A 26445-nucleotide genomic window follows, 5' to 3' on the forward strand; every position below is an offset into this window, starting at 1 on the left:
CGCACTCCTGCGACAAACTTGTATGGCATCGTAAAGAGTACTGTACATAGGAGAAAGTAACAGTAAACAGTGACTGCAGTGTCAACAACATGGTTGTAACGCACATGTACCACTCGCTGCACTTGTTTCCCTAAGACTGATCGTGTGGCCTGTGAACACAAGTGTAGCGCTCCATACAATGTGGCATGTTCTGGAACTCTGTTTTAGCTCCTTAATTATGGATCTGATCACATTACTGTATTTACATTCTTTGTTCCAAATAATCTAATGAATAACCTCTGGCAAACGGGGGAAAACCTTGTGATCCACCCTGTACATATTGTCATCATTATATATTGTTCATGTACCATACAATTTGTAATGTTTATTCTCTCAAGTCTGGTTATATGTAAGAGGCCACAGTTACCTGTTCATGCAAGGTGAAATAATGCCATTTATTTATTAAGATAATGAATGTAACAGAGCAGCAGCTTCGGCAGTCAGAATTGTGCTGCTATATACATCCAAATACATTCATTTTCCAAATGAACTCTCGCATGCTTGTTGCTGATTATCTGTCATTTTACACCTGTAATTCTACAATGGCACATTTCTGACCTGTGATTCTCTGAAAAAAATTGCTCGATTTGATGCCCCTATCCCTGTCTGAACTTATTACCACTTTGTTTCTCTCCATCCTTTGTAATGTATGACAACGATAGAAATTCCTGTATGGAGCAATACGTACAAGGAGGGAAAGGCAACGACAAATCTACGAGGGTATTTCGGAAAGTAAAGATACATCATACACCAGGGGAACAGAAGAGCTTTGGCGAGCAAGTTGGCAACACTGGTGTCAACCTTGAACAGTTAGCTTTCTCCTCACAGTCGTTTGGCAGTTGAACGTTGCTTCTGGTTGGAGTAGGTCGTGTTTAAAATGGCTGCACAGATTCAGAATCCCGCCAAATGCGAAGTGCGCTCCAACATACGTTTTCTTCATGCAAAAGTGGATATTCACAAAGACGTTGTTTCTGTTTATGGGAACATTACGAATCGACACAATGTAACGAAATGGTGTCGTCATTTCTCTGAAGGTAGGACCGATGTTCATGATGAACAAAGAACAGGTCAGCCATCTGTGATCTCTGATGCCCTTCTTCGGAGAAAGGAGGAAGCAATTCGTGCGAATAGACGTCTCACATTGAAAGAATTGCATCAGATCATACCGGACGTGTCAATGACAACTCTCTATGATGTTGTGACAGTCAAGTTAGGGTACAGGAAATTGTGTGTGCACTGGGTTCCAAAACTGTTAACGGAAGAACACAAAAAGAAAAGGATGGGCTTTGCACTCTACTTCCTCACGCGCTATGCTGAAGCAGGTGATGAGTTCCTTGATCACATTGTGACAGGTGACGAGATGTGGGTTTATCACCATACACCTGAATCCAAGCAACAATCAATGCAATGGCGCCATTCGAATTCGCCAAAAGCCAAGAAATGCAAAATGCCGATTTCAGCGAAGAAAATCGTGGCTTCTGTTTTTTGGGACAGACAAGGCATTCTTCTGTTGGAATTTATGCCTCCTGGAACAACAATTAATGCTGCTGCATATTGCCAGACTCTGAAACGTCTTCGAAGGGCAATTTAAAACAAACGCAGGAGAATGCTGACAAGTGGAGTCCGCTTGATTCATGACAACGCTCGGCCTCACACAGCGCTCGTAACCAAAGCACTACTCAAACAATTCAAATGGGACATATTGGACCATCTGCCATACAGCCCAGACCTTGCGTCCACCGACTTCCATGTCTTCCGTTACCTGAAGTCACATCTTGGTGGAAAATCTTTCCACGATGATGAAGAGGTCAAAGATGAAGTTGAAATGTGGTTCCAACAACAGGCGGCAACCTTCTATGACTGTGGGATAAGAAAGGTTGTCCACCGGCTTAAATGTTTGGATAACGGAGGTGATTATGTCGAAAAATAACAATTAATCCAGTTACTAAGATGTAACTGACGTTTTCTAAATAAATGTTCTATTTCAGGACTGTGAGCCATTGTATCTTTACTTTTTGAAATGTCCTCGTATATTGATGTGTGGAGCACAGAAACATGAATCGCAAAACAGCATTCACCCCAGCTTTTGAGCACTTTCTCTCTTTCTAGCAATAGTACACACATTCATGGACACAGACACCCAAACGTACATTCCCACGGTCACAGCAAGACTGATTATTGAAAGCAGGTGTCTGAGCTGATGTTGGCAACGGGAGGCTGTGGATGAGAGGACAGGGGGGGGGGGGAGATATGGAAGGACACACGGATGGATTAGGGGGAAAGAGGCTGGTCTTTGGACAGATGACTCCACACAGCCACTCAAGAAGATGAGAACAGTACAGAGGGTGCAGCAAACAGAGATAAAGGAAGGAAAAGGGAAAGGGAGGAGGGAAGAAGGTAAAGGGAGGGGGGTGGACAGAGAGGTGAAGATGAAGGATGAAGAATAAAGAGTGAGAAAGAGAAGGGGGAGGTGGGGATATATGAGAGAGAGATAGAGAGAGAGATAATGCCCACATGGAGGGGGGCACAAAGTGGTGGGAGAGTGCAGTGCACGATCTGGACAGAGGAGAGGTGAGGGCAGAACAGAGAAGGGAATCGGCAAGGCAAGGTGAGGTAGTGGGTAGAGGTTAGCAGAGGCTAAGGCCAGGGCGATCGTGAGAGTGTAGAACATGTCGGAGAGAGAATTCCCATCTGTGCCGTTCACAGAAACTTGTGCTGGAAGGAAGTATCCAAATGACCCACACAGTAAAGCAGCTGTCAAAGTGATTTGTGGTGTGGTGTGCAGCGCATTTGGAAACTGGATGGTCTAGAATAAGATTTTCACTCTTTTTGCAACGGAGTGTGTGCTGATATGAAACTTCCTGGTAGATTAAAACTGTGTGCCAGACCAAGACTATAACTCAGGACCTTTGCCTTTTGCACGCAAGTGCTCCACCACTTGCCCGCGAAAGACAAAGATCCTGAATTTGAGTCTTGGATGGTCTAGTTTGTGGTTTGTCACAGTTTGGAGGTGACCATTCACGCAAGTAGACAAATGGTTACTTGTCACGACCACATAAAACACTGTACACAAATTGCGGCTTAGCTGATATGTAATGTGGCAACTTTCACAAGTGGCCCTGCCTTTTACTGGGTAGGAGATGCCTGTGATTGTGGTAGGAGGTGGTAGGTGCATGTATGGGACAGGTCTTGCACCTGATCCAACCACAAGCAAATGCTCTGTGAGGTGCAGCATTTGGAGGAAGATTTGAGGAGAGATGGACACGGATATTCTGTAGATAAGGTGGGCAATGGAACATTACTCTGGGCTATGTGGGTAGGATATAGTGGAAGATATCCCTCATCTCAAAGCACAATAAGAGGTAGTCGAAGCCCTGACTGAGGATGCAGTCGAGCTTTTCCAGGTCGGTGACACCAGGTGATCAGAGTTGCGCTGGTCAGCGACTGGTTAACGGATTTACTGGCGTCAGAGAAGCATATAGCACAGGAGGTTAGTTTATGGATGAGCTGGATAGGATATTGTCTGTTAGTGGATGCTCTGGTAATGTTACGGGTATATTTCGACAACTCTTGCTTCCCGTACAGATGTGGCATCCACAGACAGCGACGCTGTAAGGAAGAGATGTCTTGGGTGACAGTAACCAAAGTGCTGTTAGTGATTGGTGCACTCAATATAAACAGACATTTATGGAACCACATGAGATCCACATTTAGGAAGGTGGCTTCTTGAGTTTTGAAGGGCCAGGTGAAGTACGTTTGGGAATTTGTGTCACAGCTATAGAGCAAAGAGCAAAGGCTGTCCCTACAATGAGTCCAAACCGTGAGAATGTCATCACTGAACTGAATCGGACATGTTTCAGGTGCTGAGTAGACAGGAAGGATGGCTGCAGTGGGCCCATAAATAACTTGGCACAGGACAGTGCCATGAGAGTACCTGTGGCAGTCTTTGATAATGAAATAGTTGTGTCAGGGTGCGTGCGACGGGCTCACAGGTGCATGAAAGAGGTGGTGAGTTAGGTACTGGCCCCTGACCTAGCTTGCATTTATAGTAAATCTCTCACCCAGCACAAAGCCCCAAGTGACTGGAGAAAGTGCAGGTCACTCCAGTATATAAGGAAGGTTAAAGGACAGACCCTACAGACCAATATCCCTGACTACTGTTTGCTGCAGAATCCTTGAACATATACTCAGTTCGAATATAATAAACTTTTTTGAGACTGAGAAGCTCATGTTCACAAATCATTATGGTTTTAGAAGGCATCGCTTGTGTGAAACTTGGCTTGCCCTTTTCTCACATGATATATTGCGAACTATAGATGAAGGGCAACAGGCTGATTCCTTATTTCTAGATTTTCAGAAAATGCTTGACACGGTATCCCACTGCAGGCTGTTAACGAAAGTACGAGCATATGGAATACATTCACAGATACATGAGTGGCTAAAAGACTTCTTAAGTAATAGAACCCAGTATGTTGCCCTCGAGTGCAAGTGTTCGTCGGAGACGAGGGTATCGTCACGAGTGCCCCAGGCAAGTGTGATAGGACCCCTATATACATAAATGATTTGATGGACAGGGTAGGCAACAATCTGCAGTTGTTTGCCAATAATGCTGTGGTGTACAGAAGGTGTCGAACTTGAGTGACTGTAGGAAGTCACAAGACAACTTACACAAAATTTCCAGTTTGTGGGATGAATGGTACCTAGCCCTAAATGAGCAAAAACCTAAGTTTATGTGGATGAGGAGGAAGATCAAATCTGAAATATTCGGATACAATATTACTAGTGTCCTGCTTGACACAGTCATGTCATTTAAATACAGGTATCTGGGTGTAATGTTGCAAAGCGATATGAGGTGGAACAAGGATGTGAGAACTTTTTAGGGAAGAACGGTTCACCTGTAAAGGAGACCACATATAGGACACTGGTGCGACCTGTTCTTGAGTACTGCTTGAATGTTTGGGATGTGTACCAGTTCAGATTGACAGAAGAGATCCGAGAAATTCACAGGCGGGCTGCTAGATTTGTTACCGGTATGTTCAAACGACATGTGAGTGTTATGGAGATGTTTTGGGAACTTACATGGGAATCCCTGGAGAAAAGGCAATGCGCTTTTTGAGAAACAGTATTGAGAAAATTTAGAGAACTGGCATTTGAAGCTGAATGCCAAACAATTCTACTGCTGCCAACATACATCACACGTAAGAACTACAAAGATAAGTTATGAGAAATTACGACTCACACGGAGCCACACAGGCAGCAGTTTTTCCCTCGCTCTATTTGCGAGTGGAACAGGAAAGGAAATGATTAGTAATGGTGCAGAGTACCCTCAACCACACACCGTACGGTGGCTTGTGGAGTATCTATATAGATGTGGATATCAGGAACATGTAGGTAAAGGAAGTGTTCCGTAGCTGCAAGACGACGGGTACAGAGTATGTCGGTGTATGAAGACATTTCATCCACATTGACCGACGAGTCTGGAGGTAACAGGACCAGAATTATGGAAAGGTGGTGAAAGAAGTGAGCAGTATCAATTACAATGGAATGGGCTGTAGGGAGACCTTCAGGATTGGATTTGTAAAGTTTGGTGAGTAGATAAAAGGTGGGGGGGGGGGGGGGGGGTGTTGCTGGTGTGAGGAGCATCGGATTCAGGTGCCAAGTTTTGGGATGGAGGTAACACATTGAAGAGCTGTTTGCAGTCACGTTGGTTTCCTGGGATGGGATCACAGTTGGTTTGTATGCAGAGACATCAGAAAGTCGGTGGAGACCCGCCGCCACATAATGTAATAACCTTGTGCCAAATTGTGTGTGATGCAACATAGAACAAATTCTTATTATTATCACTGTGAGCAGACCATTCTTTGGATACTCTACAGAAGGTGCCTTCCACAGCTGCTTCTGCCTCATTACTGCATAACTTTACTCTTTGCACACCTGTCAATATTATCCTTCACCGCTCGCGTTTACAGAGTGTGATTTGCAGAAGAATCTATGAATGATGGTGCTAATGGAGGGACGTGGGAAAGATATTGTGGCAAAAATTAAGTGTAGCGACCCATATGATTTTGATCACATATCAATAAATTACAGGACAGAATTACTAGCTACCGTATTTATTCGAATTCAAGCCACACTTTTTTTCGCTTTTTGTAATCCAAAAAACCGGCTGCGGCTTAGAATCGAGTGCAAAGCAAGCGGAGGTTCTGAAAAATGTTGGTAGGTGCCGCCACAACTAACTTCTGCCGTCTAATATATGTAGCGCTACACAGGCAAGCTTTGTAGGCACAAAGATAAATACTGGCGCCAAAACCTCTGCGCCAGTAAAAAAAAACAAGGGTGCAAGACGAGCTTTTTTTCTCCGCCCCGAGTTTCGACCACTGCATTTTCATACATTATCCAACGAAGTAAATACAAATTCTGTATTGTTCATCTTCGAATGTAGCAGAATTTCAATGTACTACGAAAATCCAACTGGCAAGACTGTTTGGGATGTTTGTCAATATGGCCAACTCTACGTTCTCAATTTTTTCCTACCTGTGAGAAGAGATGGTTCCTAATAGGAACCTGATGAAATGTAAATCACATGCAGTATTCTCTTCACCATAAGAATAATACGAAAATAAACATTTTGCCACGTATTTTTCATGTTTGCTGCTATCTCATTTAAATCCTGTCTGCCTAATAAATACGAAACTAAAGTGAGACAACAGCAAACGCAGAACAATATACGTATCGTGTCATCTTTATATTCGTATTATTCTTATGCCTAATAGTGATACAGTCAGAAATGAAGCACGGCAACTGACTAGATTTTTAAACCTAAGATGACTAATTTCTGTGCAGAATTTGATGTACTAAAGAAGCGGCCACAAAGATTTTCAAACGGAGAAAAATTTTCATCTAACTCTCGTTCAGAACATGTTCTGTCATACGCAGTCTATTATTTGGTTCTTGTTGATCATTATCAAAGAAAGCCGCAGTGTAAGTAACAACAAATAGCAGTCTCTTGCCATTGTTTCGCTAATGAGACGATTCCTCTCTCTCTCCTTTTTTTTGTAAGCGGCAGTAGGACGCACAAAAGCGAGCCATACCGCGAGCAACCAGGGGTTGCTAAAGCTCGAATTTTGTGTGTATGTTTGTGTTTGTTTGTGTGTCTACTGACCTGCCAGCACTTTTGTTTGGTAAGTCTCATCATCTTTGTTTTTAGATATATCTCTAAAATGTTACACGCAGACATTCAGGCTTTCAATGAATGACGATTACTCACATTTCTAAATGTTTCAGAAGGTAGATCTCACTGAGTGCTTCGTCGGTAATAAGTGCTGACTTACTTAACCTCAGTTCACACAGATTAGGACAGCCCTGTGAAATGGTAAGCACTGTCTCATTCTGGAGGTTGGCGGCACCTTGCAACTGCAGCCGTCGGAGCTGTGTTAGACATCCGGGCCTGCAATTATAAAGAAGAAAGGTATGTAACAGAGCTTTGGGTAAGAGTGTATAATTAAGTAAACAGATGTGCCTATGTAATCATTTATAGAAATCTAATTATTTAGATGCCAATCTGTCACTTGAGCTCCTACATTTTAATCACTGTGAAAATAGATGTATTTTTACTCTTCAGACAGACGGACATGAAGAATGAGAGTATTAACTGCATACTTTTACTAGCACAGATACATAACGGTACACATTTAGTCATGCAAGTGTTTGCACATGAAGGTCTCCATCAGTGACCACAGAGATAACATACCACAGTTCCATAAAACATACAGTCCTTGTGCCACCATTCTTTACATCAACTAACAAGATCTTTCATTAGTATCTGAATTCAACACATTTGAATTTTAGTTTACATTCTCCAGTACTTTTTTGATTATTTCTTCCCTTTGAACAATTATGTCACTGTTAACACATCCAGCACTCATTTTTGAGAGTGCAGTTTCACGCACAGGAATGTACAAAATTTCAGAAATATTATAGCCATTTCCGTTCATGTAACTGAAGTTCACAGTTCACACTTTTTCAACCAATGAAACAGATGACATAGTGAAACGCAGCTCAAAATTTTAATCCACACTAATCGTTTCTTCCTGTTGGCATCTGAATTACACCTCCGAAGATTTCTCACACAATCCTCATCTTAAAACCAGCGTCACTATGTGTCACGAAAAAATTAGCAACCGTATTACATTACCACTTTACATATTCTTTTCTTCAATTGGCCAACCACTTTTGTCGTTTCTGTAGCATATTACAATATGTACAAAAAACAGTTCAACTGACAACAATTAATTGTGGATCACAAAATGCATTGTTCATTGCTGAAATTGTTCCTGTTCTTTAACTCAGAAAAATCCCATATGTCACAATACATAATGAATTTCTTCACACTGAAACTGTAGGTATTCTGCAACCAAGTAGCAAGTAAACTGAATATAATTTTGAAATATGTGTCATTTCATCCCAGTTATATCGAAACACACATCTTATACCATGAAGGGTACTGCAGATCAACTGGAACTCATTCAAATATTATGCTCATCATGCACAGAATGTGAACAATTGTAATTCACAAAACATTGTCAGCAGGCAAAAAATTATTTGCAGTGTTGGATACAGTTACACCAGTTGTTGCATGAATATATGCCCATTGTGTAGAATACTTTTAAAAAATGACATCAAATAGTAAGTAATATAGGATTCTTAAAGAGTCACAATAAAAATTAATCTTCACCCTGGGCAAAAGCATTTTTAAGAGTAATGAGCAATGTTCGCTTTTGAGGGACAGTTTTTCTGGTCTAGAAGAATTTTCTCTCTTTCCTTTTTATTTTCCATCTGCCACTTACCCGTCTGTTCCTGTTAGAGACCATTCTTCACCGGTGACGAGGAGAAGATATCATCAGACTTTTTGGTCCTCCACTTCCTTCTATCAACTGATGACAATTTTGGCAGAGGAGGGAATTCAGAAATGGGCACATGCATTTGCACCCTTGTAACAGTCTCTTCTAGAACTCCCGGAGGAGTTTCTGGCTAGATTTTATATGCTGGACCACTGTCTCAAATCATGTTATCCTTTAGGATCTGCACTGCAGCTTCTCTTGATGCTACATGAGGAGGAGCAAAATCTTCCACCAAATAAAATTCAGCATCCTGTGTGTGTATTCCTGTAATTTTTTATGTTTCTTCTGCCTTCTCCACTGTTGCTTGTGGCAGTTGGCACATCTGAATAAACTGCCACAGTGGTGTGTTCTGTTTCCCTGAAAATTCACAAGTTGCCAGAGGTACCATTAAATCTGACCACATGACAGACAGCTGCTGTCACATGGGTAAGGAATTAATATCGTGTAGACTTAATGGCTAATGCGAGAAACTAAACTGCCACGACTGTTTGTTAATAAATGATTAACCTTCTAAGTGACACTGGTTTCTAAGTTGGTAGGCTTGACATACGAGGGGACAAGTGAGTAATGGTATGAATATTTGCCAATGGCCTTCAAGGTACTCATCTTCAGAGCTGGTTTTGTGTTTAGCTAGCATTTGTTGCTTGTGCATTTACTCCAGTGAAATCTGCTGCTATAAATGAACAGCAAGTTCAGCTGACAGTAACATTACCTACATTACAAATTATAAAATTAATATGGGAGTCTTTATTAACCATATTTATAGCTGTGTTTTCCATGCCACACATGTAAGCATATAATATCGTTCCACACATTAACTTGAAAATGTTAGCCTATAGTTAGAGGCCTTGTACTGATACTCATGAATATTTTTTTTATATCTATATAAATGATTTCAAGGAGGTGGCATACTTTCAAGGTAGATGAAGTTCTGGTTTATTGTATAATGTACTACTGAGAAAAGGCTATACGAGAACAGGCAGAAGATTCAGAATTTGGAAGAAAGACTGATGCAGATGACGTAGCTTGTATTTCCATAGTTTCAAACACTACTGCAGTAGCTGCTGCTGATCTGAATAATACTGTGTCAAGTGGACCTGTAGGTGAAATGTTTAGTGAAGCAGGAAAAGCAGACTGCCTTTGCTTCAAGAAACATTTCATAAGTCAAAAAATTGACACTGATACTAAAGTGGTTGCAAATTTGGATATATATGCATGGTCTAAAGTTGGTTGTGAACCCCATTCTTTTCGGAACTGTCTTCCTCCTGAAGGTATATGTTTACTAACAAAAGTTGACATTTCTGATTTCCTGCACTTTTTCAAAGTTTTTACAGCACAGATTTTGTGCTTCTGACTCACTGGTATGAAGATTTACCACCCCATAATTCACGGTGGACTTAGAAATACAAAATAATTTGAGCAGTTTTATTTATTAATATTCCCAAAGCATACATATTGGCATGTAGTTCATTGTTAAGCTGGATGAAACATTTCTTCACTTGAGGGTTACAGTATGAGGTTTATATATTACTTTTAATCGCATTAAAATGCTTCCTTACCTGAAAATCAAGAAAGAATACACTGGTAACAGCAAAATAGTCTTTATATATCACAACACACTGCTATAATGCATCACCAATGGCAGTTTCTTACAAAGTGCAGCCAACACAATAAAATAAACCTCTAGTATAGCAAAATATATGGAGTCGTCTTAATCAGTGGCAGATGGCAGAGAAATGCCTAGGACAGAATTCTTTCAGTCTTTCATCATGGCCTGTGAACCCCATCATGCAGGAGGACCTCCATGGGTAAGAATGAGCTGAGATATACATCAACATAAGCCAAGGATATCATAGAAACAATCTGTATTACTGTGTTAACAACAACATATTACTATACTGCTTAATGCTATTCATTTTTATGTCACCTAAAGTTACTTGAGTAAATTAGCAAGGAAGCTGTAACTTTCAAAAAGTTACTTCCTCCATAGTGTCACTGTACACCTGCTGCTGTTTACCTGCTATTAGAAGCTTAATAAAGGGTTACTCATACGTGCTTCTGGGGCTACCCACTGACATGCCATTTCTCTACGTTTTGTAGTTCTCAAACAGTAATTTTCTGGAAACCCAGAGGTATTCTGTATTTACTTCAGTACAACAGTTTTCTTGAAGGACGTGTTTTCTTGCATCTGTTAATACTGAGCCCCATTTACAGTACATCATTACTCGTCATACAGCTTTATAACTAACACTATCACTCACCATACAGATAACAGATCTTTCCAATTCCGGGATCTAGATATTCAGATAATCTGCAGACAGAGTGGCCAATGAGGTACGTTTTCAATTTTCTTTTGAATTCACAATTTCTTGCTTCATGTTAGGTAGTTGCTTGTTGTGTATCTTGCCACAAGAGCACATAACTCCAAGCTTGACATGGACCTGAAGTCTACATGAAATTCATGTGTGTGTCATGTATTGTAATTGTGGAAATCATACATTGTGTTGAATTTGATTTTTATTGTCAGCAACAAATTTCATTAAGGAGTACATGTAAGGTGAAGTGAGTGTAAGAAATGCCAGATCCTTAAGAAGTTGGGGTTGTTTGGGGGAGGAGATCAGACAGTGAGGTCACCATTCTCATTTGATTAGGCAAGGACGCAAGTTAATGCAGAACAGGGAATAAGCGATCATAAAGCTGTTACTGCATCGATGATTTCAGCCGTAAATAGAAATATTAAAAAAGGTAGGAAGATTTTTCTGTTTAGCAAAAGTGACAAAAAGCAGATTACAGAGTACCTGACGGCTCAACACGAAAGTTTTGTCTCAAGTACAGATAGCGTTGAGGATCAGTGGACAAAGCTCAAAACCATTGTAAAATATTCGTTAGATGAGTATGTGCCAAGCAAAATCGTAAGAGATGGAAAAGAGCCACCGCGGTACAACAACCGAGTTAGAAAACTGCTGCGGAAGCAAAGGGAATTCACAGCAAACATAAACATAGCCAAAGCCTTGCAGACAAACAAAAATTACACGAAGTAAAATGTAGTGTGAGGAGGGCTATGCGAGAAGCGTTCAATGAATTTGAAAGTAAAGTTCTATGTCCTGACTTGGCAGGAAACCCTAAGAAATTTTCATCTTATGTCAAAGCGGTTGTTGTTGTTGTTGTTGTTGTGGTCTTCAGTCCTGAGACTGGTTTGATGCAGCTCTCCATGCTACTCTATCCTGTGCAAGCTTCTTCATCTCCCAGTACCTACTGCAACCTACATCCTTCAGAATCTGCTTAGTGTATTCATCTCTTTGTCTCCCCCTACGATTTTTACCCTCCACGCTGCCCTCCAATACTAAATTGGTGATCCCTTGATGCCTCAGAACATGTCCTACCAACTGATCCCTTCTTCTGGTCAAGTTGTGCCACAAACTTCTCTTTTCCCCAATCCTATTCAATACTTCCTCATTAGTTATGTGATCTACCCATCTAATCTTCAGCATTCTTCTGTAGCACCACATTTCGAAAGCTTCTATTCTCTTCTTGTCCAAACGATTTACCGTCCATGTTTCACTTTCATACATGGCTACACTCCATACAAATACTTTCAGAAACGACTTCCTGACACTTAAATCTATACTCGATGTTAACAAATTTCTCTTCTTCAGAAATGCTTTCGTTGGCATTGCCAGTCTACATTTTATATCCTCTCTACTTCGACCATCATCAGTTATTTTGCTCCCCAAATAGCAAACCTCCTTTACTACTTTAAGTGTCTCATTTCCTAATCTAATTCCCTCAGCATCACCTGACTTAATTCCACTACATTCCATTATCCTCGTTTTGCTTTTGTTGATGTTCATCTTATATCCTCCCTTCAAGATACCATCCATTCCGTTCAACTGCTCTTCCAAGTCCTTTGCTGTCTCTGACAGAATTACAATGTCATCGGCAAACCTCAAAGTTTTTATTTCTTCTCCATGGATTTTAATACCTACTCCGAAATTTTCTTTTGTTTCCTTTACTGCTTGCTCAAAATACAGATTGAATAACATCGGGGAGAGGCTACAACCCTGTCTCACTCCCTTCCCAACCACTGCTTCCCTTTCATGTCCCTCGACTCTTATAACTGCCATCTGGTTTCTGTACAAATTGTAAATAGCCTTCGCTCCCTGTATTTTACCCCTGCCACCTTTACAATTTGAAAGAGAGTATTCCAGTCAACATTGTCAAAAGCTTTCTCTAAGTCTACAAATCCTAGAAATGTAGGTTTGCCTTTCCTTAATCTTTCTTCTAAGATAAGTCGTAAGGTCAGTACTGCCTCACGTGTTCCAGTATTTCTACGGAATCCAAACTGATCTTCCCCGAGATTGGCTTCTACTAGTTTTTCCATTCGTCTGTAAAGAATTCGTGTTAGTATTTTGCAGCTGTGGCTTATTAAACTGATTGTTCGGTAATTTTCACATCTGTCAACACCTGCTTTCTTTGGGATTGGAATTATTATATTCTTCTTGAAGTCTGAGGGTATTTCACCTGTCTCATACATCTTGCTCACCAGATGGTAGAGTTTTGTCAGGACTGGCTCTCCCAAGGCCGTCAGTAGTTTCAATGGTATGTTGTCTACTCCGGGGGCCTTGTTTCGACTCAGGTCTTTCAGTGCTCTGTCAAACTCTTCACGCAGTATCGTATCTCCAATTTCATCTTCATCTACATCCTCTTCCATTTCCATAATATTGTCCTCAAGTACATCGCCCTTGTATAGACCCTCTATATACTCCTTCCACCTTTCTGCTTTCCCTTCTTTGCTTAGAACTGGGTTTCCATCTGAGCTCTTGATGTTCATACAAGTGGTTCTCTTATCTCCAAAGGTCTCTTTAATTTTCCTGTAGGCAGTATCTATCTTACCCCTAGTGAGATAAGCCTCTACATCCTTACATTTGTCCTCTAGCCATCCCTGCTTAGCCATTTTGCACTTCCTGTCGATCTCATTTTTGAGACGTTTGTATTCCTTTTTGCCTGCTTCATTTACTGCATTTTTATATTTTCTCCTTTCATCAATTAAATTCAATATTTCTTCTGTTACCCAAGGATTTCTACTAGCCCTCGTCTTTTTACCTACTTGATCGTCTGCTGCCTTCACTACTTCATCTCTCAAAGCTACCCATTCCTCTTCTACTGTATTTCTTTCCCCCATTCCTGTCAATTGTTCCCTTATGCTCTCCCTGAAACTCTGTGCAACCTCTGGTTCTTTCAGTTTATCCAGGTCCCATCACCTTAAATTCCCACCTTTTTGCAGTTTCTTCAGTTTTAATCTACAGGTCATAACCAATAGATTGTGGTCAGAGTCCACATCTGCCCCTGGAAATGTCTTACAATTTAAAACCTGGTTCCTAAATCTCTGTCTTACCATTATATAATCTATCTGATACCTTTTAGTATCTCCAGGGTTCTTCCATGTATACAACCTTCTATCATGATTCTTAAACCAAGTGTTAGCTATGATTAAGTTGTGCTCTGTGCAGAATTCTACCAGGCGGCTTCCTCTTTCATTTCTTAGCCCCAATCCATATTCACCTACTACGTTTCCTTCTCTCCCTTTTCCTACACTCGCATTCCAGTCACCCATGACTATTAAATTTTCGTCTCCCTTCACAATCTGAATAATTTCTTTTATTTCATCATACATTTCTTCAATTTCTTCGTCATCTGCAGAGCTAGTTGGCATATAAACTTGTACTACTGTAGTAGGTGTGGGCTTCATATCTATCTTGGCCACAATAATGCATTCATTATGCTGTTTGTAGTAGCTTACCCGCATTCCTATTTTCCTATTCATTATTAAACCTACTCCTGCATTACCCCTATTTGACTTTGTGTTTATAACCCTGTAGTCACCTGACCAGAAGTCTTCTTCCTCCTGCCACCGAACTTCACCAATTCCCACTATATCTAACTTTAATCTATCCATTTCCCTGTTTAAATTTTCTAACCTACCTGCCCGATTAAGGGATCTGACATTCCACGCTCCGATCTGTAGAACGCCAGTTTTCTTTCTCCTGATAACGACATCCTCTTGAGTAGTCGCCGCCCGGAGATCCGAATGGGGGACTATTTTACCTCCGGAATATTTTACCCAAGAGGATGCCATCATCATTTAATCATACAGTAAAGCTGCATGCCCTCGGGAAAAATTACGGCTGTAGTTTCCCCTTGCTTTCAGCCGTTCGCAGTACCAGCACAGCAAGGCCGTTTTGGTTATTGTTACAAGGCCAGATCAGTCAATCATCCAGACTGTTGCCCTTGCAACTACTGAAAAGGCTGCTGCCCCTCTTCAGGAACCACACGTTTGTCTGGCCTCTCAACAGATACCCCTCCGTTGTGGTTGTACCTACGGTACGGCTATCTGTATCGCTGAGGCACGCAAGCCTCCCCACCAACGGCAAGGTCCATGGTTCATGGGGGGGTCAAAGCGGTAGGTGGATCAAAACAAAATGTCCAGACACTCTGTGACCAAAACGGTATTGAAACAGAGGATGACAGACTAAAGGCCAAAATACTAAATGTCTTTTTCCAAAGCTGTTTCACAGAGGAAGACCGCACTGTAGTTGCTTCTCTAGATTGTCGCACAGATGACAAAATGATAGATATCGAAATAGACGACAGAGGGATAGAGAAACATGATGTTAAAATTGCTCAAAAGAGGAAAGGCTGCTGGACCTGATGGGATACCAGTTTGATTTTACACAGAGTATGCGAAGGAACTTGCCCCCCTTCTTGCAGCGGTGTACCGTAGGTCTCTAGAAGAGCGTAGCGTTCCAAAGTATTGGAAAAGGGCACAGGTCATCCTCGTTTTCAAGAAGGGACGTCGAACAGGTGTGCAGAACTATAGACCTATATCTCTAATGTCAATCAGTTGTAGAATTTTGGAACACGTATTATGTTAAAGTATAATGACTTTTCTGGAGACTAGAAATCTACTCTGTAGGAATCAGCATGGGTTTCGAAAAAGATGGTCGTGTGAAACCCAGCTCGCGCTATTCGTCCTCGAGACTCAGACGGCCACAGACACGGGTTCACAGGTAGATGCCGTGTTTCTTGACTTCCGCAAGGCGTTCGATACAGTTCCCCACAGTCGTTTAATGAACAAAGTAAGAGCATATGGACTATCAGACCAATTGTGTGATTGGATTGAATAATTCCTAGATAACAGAATTCAGCATGTCATTCTCAATGGAGAGGTCTTCTGAAGTACGAGTGATTTCAGGTGTGCTGCAGGGGAGTGTCGTAGGACAGTTGCTATTCACAATACACATAAATGACTTTGTGGATGGCATCAGAAGTTCACTGAGGCTTTTTGCGGATGGTGCTGTAGTATATCGAGAGGTTGTAACATTGGAAAATTGTACTGAAATGCAGGATGATCTGCAGCGAATTGACACATGGTGTAGGGAACGGCAATTGAATCTCAATGTAGACAAGTGTAATGTGCTGCGAATACATAGAAAGATAGATCCCTTATCATTTAGCTACAATATAGTAGGTCAGCAACTGGAAGCAGTTAATTCCATAAATTATCTGGGAGTACGCATTAGGAGTGATTTAAAATGGAATGATCATATAAAGATGACCGTCGGTAGAGCAGATGCCAGACAGATTCATTGGATGAATACTAAGGAAATGCAATCTGAAAACAAAGGAAGTAGGTTACAGTACGCTTGTTCGCCCACTGCTTGAATACTGCTCAGCAGTGTGGAATCCGTACCAGATAGGGTTGACAGAAAAGATAGAGAAGATCCAACAGAGAGCAGCGCGCTTCGTTACAGGATCATTTAGTAATCGCAAAAGCGTTACGGAGATGACAAACTCCAGTGGAAGACTCTGCAGGAGAGATGCTCAGTAGCTCAGTACAGGCTGTTGTTGAAGTTTCGAGAACAAACCTTCACCGAAGAGTCAAGCAGTATATTGCTCCCTCCTACGTATATCTCGCGAAGAGACCATGAGGATAAAATCAGAGAGATTAGAGCCCACACAGAAGCATACCGACAATCCTCCTTTTCACGAACAATACTAGACTGGAATAGAAGGGAGAACCGATAGAGGTACTCAAGGTACCCTTCGCCACACACCGTCAGGTGGCATGCAGATTATGGATGTAGATGTAGATGTAGATGTAGACGGGGAAAGAAGTCAGCCATACGATTTCAAAGGGACTATCTTGGCATTTGCCTGGAGTGATATAGGGAAATCACAGAAAACCTAAATCTGGATGGCAGGACGCAGGTTTGAACCGTCGTCCTCCCGAATGTGAGTCCAGTGTGCTGATCACTGTGCCATTTCGCTCGGTCCTTAAGAAGCCTTCTGCGAGAACACAATTATACCTTTCAATAATCATCTACACTCCTGGAAATGGAAAAAAGAACACATTGACACCGGTGTGTCAGACCCACCATACTTGCTCCGGACACTGCGAGAGGGCTGTACAAGCAATGATCACACGCACGGCACAGCGGACACACCAGGAACCGCGGTGTTGGCCGTCGAATGGCGCTAGCTGCGCAGCATTTGTGCACCGCCGCCGTCAGTGTCAGCTAGTTTGCCGTGGCATACGGAGCTCCATCGCAGTCTTTAACACTGGTAGCATGCCGCGACAGCGTGGACATGAACCGTATGTGCAGTTGACGGACTTTGGGCGAGGGCGTATAGTGGGCATGCGGGAGGCCGGGTGGACGTACCGCCGAATTGCTCAACACGTGGGGCGTGAGGTCTCCACAGTACATCGATGTTGTCGCCAGTGGTCGGCGGAAGGTGCACGTGCCCGTCAACCTGGGACCAGACCGCAGCGACGCACGGATGCACGCCAAGACCGTAGGATCCTACGCAGTGCCGTAGGGGACCGCACCGCCACTTCCCAGCAAATTAGGGACACTGTTGCTCCTGGGGTATCGGCGAGGACCATTCGCAACCATCTCCATGAAGCTGGGCTACGGTCCCGCACACCGTTAGGCCGTCTTCCGCTCACGCCCCAACATCGTGCAGCCCGCCTCCAGTGGTGTCGCGACAGGCGTGAATGGAGGGACGAATGGAGACATGTCGTCTTCAGCGATGAGAGTCGCTTCTGCCTTGGTGCCAATGATGGTCGAATGCGTGTTTGGCGCCGTGCAGGTGAGCGCCACAATCAGGACTGCATACGACCGAGCCACACAGGGCCAACACCCGGCATCACGGTGTGGGGAGCGATCTCCTACACTGGCCGTACACCACTGGTGATCGTCGAGGGGACACTGAATAGTGCACGGTACATCCAAACCGTCATCGAACCCATCGTTCTACCATTCCTAGACAGGCAAGGGAACGTGCTGTTCCAACAGGACAATGCACGTCCGCATGTATCCCGTGCCACCCAACGTGCTCTAGAAGGTGTAAGTCAACTACCCTGGCCAGCAAGATCTCCGGATCTGTCCCCCATTGAGCATGTTTGGGACTGGATGAAGCGTCGTCTCACGCGGTCTGCACGTCCAGCACGAACCCTGGTCCAACTGAGGCGCCAGGTGGAAATGGCATGGCAAGCCGTTCCACAGGACTACATCCAGCATCTCTACGATCGTCTCCATGGGAGAATAGCAGCCTGCATTGCTGCGAAAGGTGGATATACACTGTACTAGTGCCGACATTGTGCATGCTCTGTTGCCTGTGTCTTTGTGCCTGTGGTTCTGTCAGTGTGATCATGTGATGTATCTGACCCCAGGAATGTGTCAATAAAGTTTCCCCTTCCTGGGACAATGAATTCACGGTGTTCTTATTTCAATTTCCAGGAGTGTAAATGTTCACTTCTGCAGACACACACACACACACACACACACACACACACACACACACACACTGTTCACTGTTCGATAATGTTGAACTGAGTATTCTGCATATTTTGTCATTTTCTCTCTCCTGACAGACAGCAGGTCTATGGTGTGCCCCACATGAGGATTCAACTCTCTTGTCAAATGGAGGTACAAAGGTTACAACTTCAATAGTACCTGCACTGCTGTAGAGATGCAATACTGTAGCAGAGACAAGACATGACAGAATCAAATTATGTTCCAAATACCATATGTTAGTTACATACACCGATCTCACCTCAGCACAAAGGGATTCATCTGACCACCACCATGCACGTGTGCACTTACAAGGAGAATGGAGCCTCATTTAGTGGAAGATTTGATGTAGTGGTGTCACTATCTTTTCAAAACAAAAACAACTGAGCTGGACACAAACCAATTGTGCTAGAGGATGTATAGCACGACAGTTTCACTAAAGTCCTCTAGATTCTTGCGAGGCATCCACATCCCTTTACAGAAGTCTGGGTGAAAGGTTCCAATGGGGTAGGCCAAAAGCGTGGCAGACATTCGTCGACCAGGTTGTACCCGTATAAGTGAAGTACTGTCTACTCTTACCGCGTGCTCGTCAATCGACACCGAGCAATTTGTGAGCTGGCCCGAGAGATAGGATTAACACATACGACAGTGTTTCACATTCTGAAACAGTGCCTAGGCACACGGAAAGTTCGATCGCAGTGGATCCCACACGATTTGACTGAAATCCAGAAATGGCTGCCGTTATATTTAGCCAGCCACGTGCTACTTCTGGCACAATGCCTGCATCCTAGGGGTTTGCTTACCCTCAGCCCTCAAGCATTCCTCTGTCGAGACTATTCACAAATTCGTACGGCATCACGTGTCGTAGATGCGGTATCACTTACAAACGATCTGCTTACACAACAATCATTGCAGGTGCCACGGGACACATTCCCGGGGAGCGTGCAAACAGTAGCACTGCTACTGTGGGACCAGTCCACTCCACAGGTCAAGTGATCGCCATTCTCCCACAGTTATCCTGTACTTGGCATACAGAAATCCTCCAGCAGGCAGCAGTACACTGGGCTCAGTTCTGAGCCAAGATACGGCTGCACTTCACAGTCCACCAGTCGGAACTTCACCGAGATCGGCCCACACACTCGCACCTACATTGCCATTCTGCACTGACACAACTCTGTATCAAGCCGTCACTGTGCCAATTAGTCACTGCGGCGTGCCCCTCCATGTCGAGCTCCCTCCGAATGGTGCCATCTCCACTTCGAGCCGTTCCGACATCGAGCCGTCTCCGTGCTGCGGTACCTCCACTTCGAGCTATCACCACACTGTGCCGCCTCTGTGCCTCACAGCCTCCACACATTTCCATTTTTGTGCCACATCATCTCTGCATCGAGTCATCTAGGCATCGAACTATCTCCGTGCATTGCCATCTGCACGTCACGACAATGTAACACGACTCACTCCACTGAGCTGCGAGCCCGAGATATCTTCCCTTACTGCCCTATGGATGACTCTCCACACTATTCCATCTCCTCACCGTACCACCTTTTCGTCGTGTCATCTCCGCACCACGGCACCGTAATGCCACTCGTCGCGCCACACTGCGAGCTCGACGTGGCAGAATGCATTGCACTACAGACATTGCTCAGATATGCACTGGGAACTGGTTACACATTAGCGGATTTGTTTGTGCTATTCTTAATGACACTGGATGCTCTTCACGTTCTTATACAGAACTACACATGCTGTTAATAACTGTGTACCTTACTGCAACTGTGGCAGTCCTCGGTGATTGCGCACCATGCTTGCTACCGTATCTGGATGTGAAAGCTGCGAGGAGATTCTGCTTATATCCATCTGGAATGCTACAAACATGAAGGAGAGGCCTAAGAATGAGATTTTCGCTCTGCAGCAAAGTGTGCACTGACATGAAACTTCCTGGCAGATTAAAACTGTGCGCCGGACTGAGACTCGAACTCAAGACCTTTGCATTTCACAAGGTTTGCAGAAGAGCTCCTGTGAAGTTTGGAAGGTAGAAGATGAGGTATTAGCAGAATTGAAGCTGTGAGGATGCGGGTCGTGAGTCATGCTTGGGTAGCTCAGTTGGTAGAGCACTTGCCCGCAAAACGCAAGGGTCCCGAGTTCGAGTTTTGGTCCAGCACATAGTTTTAATCTGCCAGGAAGTTTCATGAAGGAGAGGCTTTCTTACTTCCTATCATTGCACTGAATGATACATGGGCCAAACCTTACAAGACGCATCTGAAAACAAAACAAATCAATAGTGTCATTACAGGTCATCATGACGATCGAAAGTTTGTCAGAATCTCGGCAATGTGAACATTATGGTGGCTGTAGTGTGGGACTGTGACAGTTTAATCCTGATGTATACCATTCCCCAAGAGCACGTAGGCAATGCACTGTACTGCCGTTCAATTTTTGGAAAACAACTCGTGACCAGCTCTCAGAAAAGTGGTGATTCTTTCTGTAGAACTCATCCTGTAAATATGAGACCAATTTGTTTGCTCGGCGGCGCTAGAAAGTCCTCTGACAACAGTCGCACTCCCTGAACTTCAGCCGTTGTGACTTTCAACTTGATTCCTAAGATGAAGGAACCACTTCATGGTATTAACTCCACAACTGTTATAGAGACTCATCAGACACAGGCTGCACCATTCAAACTGTCAACACAAGTAATGTGGCTAAAATTATACCACAATCATCACATCGCTAACAACAGCTTCTACAAAATTCTGTTGACTACTGTGAATACTGTAAAACTTTGAGACACATTATCTTTTCTCTATTAGTTGTTAATAAAAAAACTGTCTAGAGTAGCATGGAGAGCTGCATCAAACCAGTCTTTGGGCTAAAGACAACAACAACAACAACAACAACAACAACAACAACGATAAAAACAACAACGACAAAAACTATCAGCATTAAAGTTCCCATCTTCATAAGTGGACTGCTAACTGCATTCTCTTCCTTCTCTTTTCTTCCTTTTGTTCTGTTTGTTCTTGATGTATGAGGCCTGTTCAAAAAATTTCAGAACACTTGTAATTTAGTGAAATGGAGTGAATTGGAGTGAAATGCAGTTGGCATCACTGCATGTGCTTGTGTTTAATGTGTAACTGCCAGAAGTTTCATTTTTGTATGTCAGTTATTGTTCAGTGCTGTGGTGAGTAGAATGCTGAGTCACACAGTTCGAGAATTTCGAGATGGCACAGTTAGGGGAGCAATGTACCCGTATCCAATTTTGTATGAAACTCAAGAAAACCTTTACAGAGACACACCTAATGATGGAGAGAGCCTACAGTGATGAGTACTTCAATCATATTCAGTCTTACGAATGGTTCACACAGTTTAAAAATGGCCAGACAGAAATTAAACACGACCCTCATTGAGAACGCCCTCTGACACCTACTGATGATGCCATGTTAGGAATGTCAACAAAATTGTGCATGCCAATCGAAGATTTCAGAAGAATTTAACATTTCAGGCTGATTGTCTCATAAAATCCTTACACAGCATCTTGGAATGCATAATGCTGCCACCAAGTTCATCCCACAGCTCACGAGTCGATACCAGAAATACCTCCACATTGCAACGTGTGAAGAGCTTTTAGATTACACAAACGAGAATGAGTTGACCCTTAAGATAATCATAACTGGTGATGGGACATGGGCCTATGGTTATGATGTTGAGACAGAGGTTCAACCTCCACAATGGGTCAGGGAAGGTTCACCCAAGAAGAAGAAGGAAAAAAAAGAGAATGAAAGAAAGAAAGAAAAGCTCATCAGGTGAGATCAAATGTCAAAGCCCTGCTTTGAAGGATTAGTTCATCACGAATTCGTGCCACAGGGACAAACTGTTAATCGATGCTACTATCGGGACGTGCTGCGACACCTGCGACAAAATGTGAGAAGGAAACAGCCTGAAATGTGGTGAGACAATTCGCGGCCCTCGCATCACGATAACACAGCCACGCATTTGTTGCTGTTGGTGCGTGACTACTGCACAAAAAGCAAAATCGTTGTGCTGCCTCATCCTCTGTACTCTCCAGACCGGGCCCCTGTGGACATTTTTCTTTATTTGTAAAGTTCAAAATGCATTGAAAGGACGAACATTTGCAACAGACGAGATAAAAGAAAATTCGCAGACAGTGCTTTGCGCAATCTGACAAGAGGTGTACTGAGACAAATTCTGGAACTGGACACAGCATCAGGAGCAGTACATAAATTGTTGAGGACAGTATTTCGAAGGGGACCATACACAGTAAGTAGAAGGTAACTGTAGAAAAATTTTGTCGAAAAGTTCTACACTACTGGCCATTAAAATTGCTACACCAAGAAGAAATGCAGATGATAAATGGGTATTCATTGGACAAATATATTATACTAGAACTGACATGTGATTACATTTTCACGCAATTTGGGTGCATAGATCCTGAGAAATCAGTACCCAGAACAACCACCTCTGGCCGTAATAACGGCCTTGATACGCCTGGGCATTGAGTCAAACAGAGCTTGGATAGCATGTACAGGTACAGCTGCCCATGCAGATTCAACACGATACCACAGTTCATCAAGAGTAGTGACTGGCGTATTGTGATGAGCCAGTTGCTCGGCCACCATTGACCAGACGTTTTCAATTGGTGAGAGATCTGGAGAACATGCTGGACATGGCAGCAGTCAAACACTTTCTGTGCCCAGAAAGGCCCGTAGAGGACCTGCAACATGCGGCTGTGCTTTATCCTGTTGAATTGTAGGGTTTTGCAGAGATTGAATGAAGGGTGGAGCCACGGGTCGTAACACATCTGAAATGTAATGTCACCTGTTCAAAGTGCCGTCAATGCGAACAAGAGGTGACCGAGACATGTAATCAATGGCACCCCATACCATCACGCCGGGTGATACACCAGTATGGTGATGACAAATACACGCTTCCAATGTGCGTTCACCGCGATGTCGCCAAACACGGAGGACCATCGTGATGCTCTAAACAGAACCTGGATTCACCTGAAAAAAAATGTTTTGCCATTCGTGCACCCAGGTTCATCATTGAGTACACTACCGCAGGCGCTCCTGTCTGTGATGCAGCGTCAAGGGTAACCACAGCCATGGTCTCCAAGCCGATAATCCACACTGCTGCAAATATCGTCGAACTGTTCGTGCACATGGTTGTTGTCTTGCAAACATCCCCATCTGTTGATTGAGATGTGGCTGCAGGATCCGTTACAGCCATGCGGATAAGATGCCTGTCATCTCTACTGCTAGTGATACGAGGCCATTGGGATCCAGCACGGCATTCTGTATTATCCTCCTGAACCCACCGATTCCATATTCTGCTAACAGTCATCGGATTTCGACCAATGCGAGAAGCAATGTTATGATACGATACACCAGAATCGCGATAGGCTACAAACCGTCCTTCATCATAGTCGGAAACGTGATGGTACACATTTCTCCTCCTTAGACAAGGCATCACAAGAATGTTTCACCCAGGCAACACCGGTCGACTGCTGTTTGTGTATGAGAAATCAGTTGGAAACTTTCCTCATGTCAGCACGTTGTAGGTGTGAATGCTCTGAAAAGTTATTCATTTGCATATCACAGCATCTTCTTCCTGTCAGTTAAATTTCGCATCTGTAGCATGTCATCTTCGTGGTGTATCAATTTTAATGGCCAGTAGTGTAGAATTTTTTGAACAGACCTCGTACAGAGCAGTCTGAAAACTGGCTTGGTGTGGTTCTTCATGCTAGTCTACTCTTTGCAAGTCCTTCACCTCTGCACAACCACAACAACCGACATCTACTTGAAGCTGCTTACTTGATTTGTGTCTCATCTCCCTCTACAATTTCTACTCCCCACACTCCTCTGCATTGCAAAATTTATTGTTCCTTGAAACCCCTAGGGCTTGTCCTCACAACCTATCCCTTATTTTAGTCAAATTGTACCACAAAGTTCTTCTCTCACAAATCTGATGATGCACTACTACATTAGTTACTCAATCTACCCCTCGAGTTCCAATGGTGGTCTGCTCATAATCATTAGTACGGCCATCTTTAATTCTCTGACCCTTTTCTTACTACTCCGTCACTAAGTGTTTTCTCCGTGTTGTTGTTGTCTTCAGTACAGAGACTGGTTTGATGCAGCTCTCCATGCTACTCTATCCTGTGCAAGCTTCATCTCCCAGTACTTACTGCAACCTACGTCCTTCTGAATCTGCTTAGTGTATTCATCTCTTGGTCTCCCTCTACGATGTTTACCTTCCACACTGCCCTCCAATACTAAATTGGTGATCCCTTGATGCCTCAGAACATGTCCTACCAACCGATCCCTTCTTCTAGTCAAGTTGTGCCACAAGCTCCTCTTCTCCCCAATTCTATTCAATACCTCCTCATTAGTTATGTGATCTACCCATCTAATCCTCAGCATTCTTCTGTAGCACCACATTTCAAAAGCTTCTATTCTCATCTTGTGTAAACTATTTATCGTCCATGTTTCACTTCCATACATGGCTACACTCCATACAAATACTTTCAGAAACGACTTCATGACACTTAAATCTATACTCGATGTTAACAAATTTCACTTCTTCAGAAATGCTTTCCTTGCCATTGCCAGTCTACATTTTATATCCTCTCTACTTCGACCATCATCAGTTATTTTGCTCTCCAAATAGAAAAACTCATTTACTACTTTAAGAGTCTCATTTCCTAATCTAATACCCTTAGCATCATCTCATTTAATTCAACTACATTCCAATATCCTCATGTTGCTTTTGTTGATGTTCATCTTCTTTGAAGACACTGTCCATTCCGTTCAGCTGCTCTTCCAGGTCCTTTGCTGTCTCTGACAGAATTACAATGTCATCAGCGAACCTCAAAGTTTTTATTTCTTCTCCATGAGTTTTCTCCATAAAGAACAGTAATCTGCCAATCATTTTTGAGACTTTTCGTGACTTTTGCTCACAGAAAGTGAATCTCTGTCCATGTGTCATATGTGGTGGGGTTTTCAATTAACATGAGGCATTTTTAATAAGAAAGCTAAACACTGACAAATGCTTTCTTCACATCACTGCCAGTAGTAAGCCAGTTCTAGGTATCAGAATGTATCCGTGGATCACCGACCGCAGCACTTTAACTGTCATATTTAAATCTACAATTCCACTTACATCTATACTCAGAAAACAATGGAAGTATATGCCAGAGGATACTTCCATTTTAACACTTATTAGGGCTTCTTCCTGTTCCATTCACGTACAGAGGACTGCTTAAATATCTTTGTGCACACAGTAATTAGTCTGTTCTGTATTTGTAAAAACAATATACAGAGTGGTCTATTGATAGGGACTGGGCCAAATATCTCACGAAATAAGCATCAAATGAAAAAACTAGAAAGAACGAAACTTGTGTAGCTTGAAGGGGGAAACCAGATGGCGCTATGGTTGGCCCACTAGATGGCACTGCCATAGGTCAAACGGATATCAACTGCGATTTTTAAATAGGAACTCCCATTTTTTATTACATATTCATGTAGTACATAAAGAAATATGGATGTTTTAGTTGGACCACTTTTTTCATTTTGTGATGGATGATGCTGTAATAGTCACAAGCATATAAGTACATGGTATCACGCAACATTCCGCCAGTA

The 26445-nt window shown here is 43.0% G+C and overlaps 1 protein-coding gene across 1 annotated transcript in view; it reads right to left on the reverse strand.

The window, feature by feature from the left end:
- Window positions 1-26445, reverse strand: part of LOC126109594 (F-box/LRR-repeat protein 7-like) — a 135748-nt gene that overhangs the window by 17978 nt on the left and 91325 nt on the right. Inside the window, exon 6 of the mRNA XM_049914634.1 lies at window positions 7307-7486. Within this exon, the coding sequence (XP_049770591.1) occupies window positions 7307-7486 (180 nt within the window). The remainder of the gene's footprint in view (window positions 1-7306; window positions 7487-26445) is intronic.

This window comes from Schistocerca cancellata, chromosome 12 (genome assembly GCF_023864275.1).
Source record: "Schistocerca cancellata isolate TAMUIC-IGC-003103 chromosome 12, iqSchCanc2.1, whole genome shotgun sequence".
Taxonomy (NCBI): domain Eukaryota; kingdom Metazoa; phylum Arthropoda; class Insecta; order Orthoptera; family Acrididae; genus Schistocerca; species Schistocerca cancellata.